The sequence below is a fragment of the Myotis davidii genome, unplaced genomic scaffold, assembly GCF_000327345.1.
Source record: "Myotis davidii unplaced genomic scaffold, ASM32734v1 scaffold1765, whole genome shotgun sequence".
NCBI lineage: Eukaryota > Metazoa > Chordata > Mammalia > Chiroptera > Vespertilionidae > Myotis > Myotis davidii.
This window is the reverse complement of record NW_006296231.1, coordinates 115347-123256: the sequence shown is the minus strand read 5'-3', so window position 1 is coordinate 123256 and position 7910 is coordinate 115347. Positions and strand designations below refer to the sequence as shown.

Here is a 7910-nt window from a genome sequence, read left to right as displayed (position 1 = left end):
CCCGGGTTGCAGGCTCAATCCCCAGTGTGGGGTGTATGGGAAGCAACTTATCAATGATTCTCTCTCATCGTTGATGTTTCTCTCTCTTGCTCTCTCCCTCTCCCTTCCTCTCTGAAATCAATAAAAATTTATTAAAAACAACAGCAACACAGGGACAGCTATGCGGAGGGCTTCCCCGGGGAGGGTGTTCAGATAGCAGTGGGAAGAGCTGTTAAGTTCTGTGCAGGATGTAAGGTGACAGGGCACCGCTCATTACTGTGGGGTCACCAGCCCCTTGGCCCAGCCCCTTTGAAGGAAAGCACTCAGACGCAGAAAGGGGAGGATGGGGAGGGGGGTGGCTTTGCAGCCAAGAACCTGACTGGCTCTCATCTTGGCTGTCCTGTGGGCTTTGCATGGCCTTGGAAGGAACATTAAATAGAACCTTCAAAGTACAACTCGCCCTTCCTTGATCACTGCAGGTGCCTGGTGAGTACCCCAGGGTCTACAGACCCAGGAACGTATTAGCATTCAAATATGTGCGAGCTTATGACTATACTTGTGGCCCGGTGCACGGATTCGTGCACATGGAAAGGAAATAAATTAGAAGATTCGTGCAGTAACTAAGTTACTGCAAAAAATTACATGTCAAATAGTATATATAATATGGTATTATAAAATTAAAATACAAAATATTTTAATATGTATTGCGCATGCACGAATCATTTATTTTTAAATTGCCAGTGTGCTTCATATGTACCGGTTGGCTGGTCGACTGGACATACAGTTGGTCACTTAGCCTTTTATATATATTGATATGACCTTATGACCTTAAAGGCACTAAGGACTGATGGAAGTGCTCCAGCAAATCATGCACTTTGATCTTTGCATTTATTGCCTCATGCTGGACCACTCACCTGAAATGAGCTCCCTTCTTTTTTCCCCTTACTAACCAACTCTTATGCATCCTTCAAAACCTCAACACAAGAACCCACCCTTCATGAGGTCTTGAGTCCCTTCCCATCCCATTGTTTTTGGGAACTCGGCTCCTATACCTCCCATGGCACTTGTCCCCTCCAAATACAGTTTATAGATTGGCCTTACGGCAGCCTTACATTAGCTTCTGGATTTGGCAGGCTGGCTGCCTCAGCTTGACGCACAGGGTCCTCATGGCCCACTCGCTCAGGATGCTGCCCGCGAGGTCCAGCTGTTGCAGGCTGGGGTGGGTGCTGAGCACGGAGCAGAGGTTCTCCCACCACTCGATGACCAGGGGCTTGGTCTGCAGCCTGCATGCGAGAAGAAGGAAATGTTGGCTTCCACAGGATGAATTTAAATTATATATATATATTTAATTGATTTCTGAGAGCAACGGAGAGGGAGAGAGAAAGAAACATCAATGGTGAGAGAGAATCATTGATCGGCTGCCTCCTGCATGCCCCCCATTGGGGATTGAACCCGTAATCTGGGCATGTGCCCTTGACTGGAATGGAACCTGGGACCCTTCAGTCTGCAGGCTGATGCTCTATCTACTGAGCCAAACTGGGTAGGGCCTACGGGATAGATTTTAACACGAGCAACAGCCACTCCCATGTCAGAGAAGAGAGACCAGTCTACAGGATGAGACAGGGATGGGTGCAGGGGCTCAGAGGACACATTAGAGACATCTGTGCCTTGCATGGGCACACTCCTGGCCACCCTGCATTCTGAGTACTTGGTACCCAGGGGTGCAGTAGGATGGTTTGGAGCCAGCGGCTCTCGAGTCAGATTGTGCTTCGATGCCAGCTCCCCTTTGCATGTGAAATGGTGCAGCCTCTATGCAGAACAGCAGGGAGGCTCCTACAAAATTAAAAATAAAACTACTTTACGACCCAATAATCCCATGTATGCAAAAGAATTGACAGTCAGGCCTGGCCAGCGTGGCCCAGTGGTTGAGCATCGACCAATGAGCCAGGAGGTCACGGTTCCATTCCCAGTCAGGGCACATGCCCGGGCTGCGGGCTCCATCCCCAGTATGGGGTGTGCAGGAGGCAGCTGATCGATGATTCTCATCACTGACTTTCTATCTCTCTCCCCCTCGCCCTTCCTCTTTCTGAAATCAATAAAAACATATTTTACAAAACAAACAAAAAAAGAATTGATAGTCAGGACCCTGTGAGATATTTTCATTATATTATCCACAACAGCTAAAATATGCAGAGTATTCCACCCAAAATGTATACATACTCTCACTCGCATGCAGAATGTAAAACAGTGGGACTCACACAGGCAGAGCGAGCGTCCGCAGTGGTTGCCAGTGATGGGGGAGGGGTAGGGAGGAATGGGAGCTGAGAGCTCAATTTTGAAAAAGAAATGTCTTAACAAACACGGCCTTTGTAAGTATATAAAGTGTGTGTCTACATTTTGGGGGGACATCCTATAGAAACAACCCAGATGTCTGTGGATGGATGAAGAAAATGTCACCCGTCCCCCCAATAGAATATTACCCAGCCTTATAAAAGGAGGTGCTTCCATTGGCAACAACATAGGTAAACCTAGAGGACATGATGCTGAGTGGGACCAACCAGACACGGAAAGACACGCATGACCTCGCATGCAGAATGTAAAACAGTGGGACTCACACAGGCAGAGCGAGCGTCCGCAGTGGTTGCCAGTGATGGGGGAGGGGTAGGGAGGAATGGGGGCACGTTGGCCAAAGGGCACAGAGTCTCAGTTACATATAACGTACAGCTACGGTGTTTTGCACTGGAAATTGGCTAGGACCGTAGGTCTTAACACATTGCGGACCAGGAGTTTTATTGCTAGCGTTACCCAGTGGCCAGATAAGTTTCCATTGGACGAGTACAAAAAGCGTTTCACATAAATGTTAAAGGCACGCTTTAAAATTAAATGCCCGTTGCATTTTGAAGTTATTTATTCCATGTTCTCACAAGCTAATATCTTTTTAAAGTATGGTACTCTGTAAATCGGTGTCATATGAAGCGAGAATTCTCGTGATCCGTCCGCAATGTGTTAAATGCCTTCTGCTCCAAGGTAGCTGTGTGAGGGATGGCTATGCTAATTAGCACGATTGTGGCAATGATCATCTCAAAACACCAACACCTCCACGTGGAGATGGAAAGAATGAAAATTGCGGTGGGGGGGACGCACTCACCCTTGTGGAACGACGGGCCACGCCTCGGTGGCCTCATCTTCGGGGAAGATCTCCCTGACGTCCATCTGAATTTCCCGAAGGTGCTGGCAGTGCTGGAGGCAGAAGGAGGACACGTTCAGGTCCATGGGCCGGTTCATTGTCAGCCTCACTTCCCGGAAGCCGCTCAACGCCACACGGACAAACTCTTCGTCTTGGGTCTCGAAGAGACAGTAGAAGGAGTCCAGGAAGTCCAGCGGGGAGGCAGTGGTGGCCTGCTGACCCAACAGGGAGACCCACTGGAGCAGCACTCGCCTCACCACCAGGGCCACGGGACACCCCAGCAGGTCCTCCAGGGCCCGCACCACCTCTTTGTTCATGAAGCCAAACAAGAAACGTTTCATCTGCAGCACGTGGACGTTGAAGCTGACCTGCTTGAGCTCCTTCAGGCTCTTGGAATTCTCAATGCACAGAGCGTGGGGCTCCCACTCGGCTTCCAGGCCTTCCAGGACGTAGTACAGGGCCGCGTAGAACTCCTGCAGGCTCGGGTGCAGGAACGTGAAGCACCGCTCCCCCTGGCTGTCCCGCAGGAGGATGTACTTGTGAAACAGCACGGAGAGCTCCGGCTCCGTCAGCCCGTGAATGCCCAAGTCATCGCTGTAGAACACGAACTTCCTGGCCCACACGCCCTGCGCGGCCATCCGGCACAGGCCCTTCAGCACCACTCGTTCGTCTGGACTGAGGCAGCGTCCCGGGCCATCTCGAGGGGCGAGCTGATGGGCCACGAAGGTGGCGTACAAGCTGGTGAGGACCTGGCAGGTAGGGGGCAGGCCCTTCCCCGAGGCTGTCTGCAGCTCAAGAGCCCGGCAGAGCAGCCACCACGTGACGGACACCTGGCACCTGTCAATCAGCACGTGGTTGTCCAGCACCGCATGCAGGACCTGGGTTTTCTGGTCCTCGTTCTTGACGTGCTTGAGGAACACCTGGATCCTTTTCTCCATCGCGATTCCTTCAATGAAGAGGTAGCGGGGAGAGACGAGCATCGAGCAGAGCTTTTCTAGGCTCTCGTCTCTGACGGTGACGATCAGAGAGGACTCGGGCAGCAGGGCCTTCTTCAGCAGACTGCACATCAGGTCGGACACGGGCCGCTTCTCTGTCCAGTTGTCACAGACGTTCAGGTCAGCATTTTCGGAGGCAACGTCCAGGTCGTCAAAACCGTCGACCACAAACAAGAGCCTGTCTGGTTGGGACATGATGTTTGCCATAGGGACTTCAGGGTCTGGCCACTCCCTGGAAATTAACTCCGTGAAACTGCTTCTCCTCCTCCATGGTATGTCTCGGGCATCGAGGAAGAAGACGTAGGAGAACACACCCGGGTAAAGCTCCCCACGGGCCCAGTGCAGCAGGATTCTCCTGGCCAGAGCTGACTTCCCGACCCCCGGTCTTCCGTGCAGGACCACGGTGAGTGGCCGGAAGCCCTGCTGGTCTGGAGCGAAAGCACCAGACAACATTTGCATTTGTGAACAATCAGCGGCAAAGGTTTTGAAACTGTGGTGTACACCCGACACTGTGGCGAACCTTTTCTTCACATGATGTTTGTAGTTCTCTTTGTCACCTCCTTGGCCTACATCAGACCGGAGAGGGCAGAAGAGAAACAGGAGACAAAGTTGGAAGACAGTCTGGATTTCAGACACTCTACACACAGGAGACTTTGTTGCTTCTCAGCAATGTATTATTGTGATTATTATTATTCCTCACTTGAGGATATATTTAAAAAATATAGATTTCAGAGAGGAAGGGAGATGGAGAGAGAGATAGAAACATCAGTGATGAGAGAGAATCATTTATTGGCTGCCTCCTGCACGCTCCCTACTGGGGATTAAGCCTGTAACCCAGGCATGTACCCTGGCCAGGAATTGAATCCTTACTTCCTGGTTCATAGGTTGATGTTCAACCACTGAGCCATGCTGGTCAGGTACAAGGATGATTTTTTATTGATTTTGAGAGAAAGAAGAAGGGAGAGAGAGAGAGAGAGAGAGAGAGAGAGATACTATGAATAAACTAGAGTTCTTTACCTTGGTCTTTTGTCTTTGCTGCTGTGGTATCATCTTGTTTTATAACTTGTGACATTTCTGCAGAAAAGAGAGGGAAGAAGAATGAAATCCCACACACTTAGAGGTGAATTAACAAGGTCAGACCCACAGTATCCCCGAGATTGGGTCTGCAACGCCAGATTTCACCTTCTGACCCATCCAAAATCACGACTCAGCTGGAGAGGCACAGTGGACAGATAATGAGCCTTAGGGTCAAGCTCAGAGGGTATGGGTTTTGGTCTCATTTCTGCTTTTTATTCTTTGGAGACCTTTGTGTAAGCTGTTAAAATGAGAAGTCATACCCAGTGAGGGACATCAATGTGAGAGACATACATCGATTGGTTGCATGAGCCCCAACTTGGGCCAGGGATCAAACCTGCAACCGAGAAATGTGCCCTTGACTGGGAAGCAAACCCAAGACCCTTTGGTGCCAGGGTTGAGGCTCTAACCACCAAGAAACACTGGCCAGGGCATGGGTTCTTTCCCTTTTTCCCCTCTTTTGCTCAATCCCTCCACGCCTCCAGCACCATCCCCACCTGAGCTATTGGCCTGCTCTTTATCTATGAATCTGTCCAGATGGAAATTTTTAAAAATATACATTTCTTTATTGATTTCAGAGAGGAAGGGTAATGGAGAGAGAGATAGAAACATCAATGATGAGAATCATTGATCAGCTGCCTTCTGCACACCCTCTACTGGGGATTGAGCCCACAATCTGGGCATGTGCCCTGACCGGGAATTGAACCGTGACCTCCTGGTTCATAGGTTGACACTCAACCAGTGAGCCACACCGGCTGGGCGATAGACAGTTAGAAACATCGATGAGAGAGAAACATCGATCAGCTGCCTCCTGCACATCTACTGGGGATGTGCCCACAACCCAGGTACATGCCCTTGACCGGAATCGAACCTGGGACCCTTCAGTCCCCAGGCAAACGCTCTATCCACTGATCCAAACCAGTTAGGGCCAGTATGAGCTTTTAATAAGAGTAAGAACTGAGCCGTGGCCAGTGTCCTCAGTAAGTAGAGCATCAATGAAATGAACCAGGAGGTCATGGTTCAGTTCCCAGTCAAGGGCACATGCCCAGGTTGTGGACTTGATCCCCAGTAGGGAGTGTGCAGGAGGCAGCCAGTCAATTATTATTCTCTTTCATCATTGATGTTTCTCCCCCCACCCCCACCCCTAAAATAAAAAAGAAAAGAAAAAAGACCTACTTCAGAGGTAGGTCTCATATGATTTTCTGATGAAGTAGGTAGAAGGTAGAGAAAAGAGTCAATCAATCAGAAATAAACATCTCTCTCTATAAAAGCCTAATATGCTAAGTGTCTGACCGACTGGTCAACTCACCAGTCACTATGACATGCACTGACCACTAGGGGGCAGATGCTCCAACTGGTAGGTTAGCTTGCTGCTGGGGTCCGGCCTATCAGGACTTGGTGAGATGGGGCCAGACACACCCTACAGCCCTTCTGCGGTTCCTCCCTGGTGACCAGCCCCAATTGGGACTGGGTGAGATGGCCTTGATTGGCCCTGATTGCTTGCCAGGCAGAGGGACCCCACCTGTGTACGAATTTTGTGCATCGGGCTTCCAGTACTAAAAATAATGACCAGGCTTCTGGTGTGAGCAGTGCAGAGGATGGCAGGGCCATAGACTGAGATAGGAAACCCTTGACCCAACACCCCGCACTGACCTGAAGGCTGGCCCATGCTTGTTCCTTGGTCAGTCTTCGTGGGTGTAAAATCTTGTAGTATTTCAGCCAGTGAACATTCTGCAACACAGAGCACATGACAGAACAGTGGCTATAACGTCACAGCTATGGCCCTGGCCAGTGATTCAGTTGGGGTTAGAGCATCATCCCGATACGCTGATTGTTTGTGGGTTTGATCCCCAGTCAGGGCACATACAAGAGTCCACCACTGAGTGCAATAAGTGGAACAACAAATCTCTCTCTCAAATTAAGAAAAATTTTTTAAGTGCATTCTCTGCCCAAATGACTGAGGGGAACCAAGATGAGCCAGTTTACCCCATGACTAGCCTGTAATGGGGTCAGTGGAGTTGGAGCCTCAAGTGCCACCATCACCGAGAAACAACAGAGATTTATGTGAAGGGTTCTGTGATTTTTAAAAAAATGTTTTTATTGATTTTAGAGAGAGACATCAATGATGAGAGAGAATCATGGATCAGCTGCCTCCTGGAATCCCCCACCTATGTAACACTTTCAATAATAAAGATTTTCTTTTTAAATGTGCAAGAGGGGAAACTATCCTGTGGCCTCAGTCTTTTGTTGTTAATCCTCACACAAGGATTTTTTCCATTGGTTTTTAGAGAGAGCAGAAGGGAGAGAGGAAGGGAAAGGGAGAGAGAGAGGGGGGAACATCAATGATGAGAGAGAATCATGGATCAGCTGTCTTCTGCTCGCCCCCTACTGGGGATGGAGCCCACACCCCGGGCATGTGCCCTGACTGGGAATCAAACCATGACCTCCTGGTTCATAGGTGGATGCTCAGCCCCAGAGCCACACTGGCTGGGCTCCTTTTTCTTCTTTTTTTTTTTTTCGCTCGGGTGCATAGTATTCCATTGTGTAGTTGTACCACAGTTTTCTAATCCACTCATCTGTTGATGGGCACTTAGACTGTTTCAAATCTTAGCTACTATAAATTGTGCTGCTATGAACATAGGAATGCATATATCCTTTTTGATTGGTGTTTCTGT

General features: G+C 49.5%; 1 protein-coding gene across 1 annotated transcript in view; it reads right to left on the bottom strand.

Annotated features, from left to right (window-relative positions):
- NLRP5 (NLR family, pyrin domain containing 5) overlaps positions 1-7910 on the bottom strand; it is a gene marked incomplete at its 3' end in the record, with an annotated part of 17074 nt that overhangs the window by 8270 nt on the left and 894 nt on the right. Inside the window, exons 2-5 of the mRNA XM_015568815.1 lie at positions 6889-6966; positions 5179-5235; positions 3128-4727; positions 1092-1262 (exon numbers count right to left, since the gene is read on the bottom strand). Coding sequence (XP_015424301.1) covers positions 1092-1262; positions 3128-4727; positions 5179-5235; positions 6889-6966 — 1906 coding nt within the window. The remainder of the gene's footprint in view (positions 1-1091; positions 1263-3127; positions 4728-5178; positions 5236-6888; positions 6967-7910) is intronic.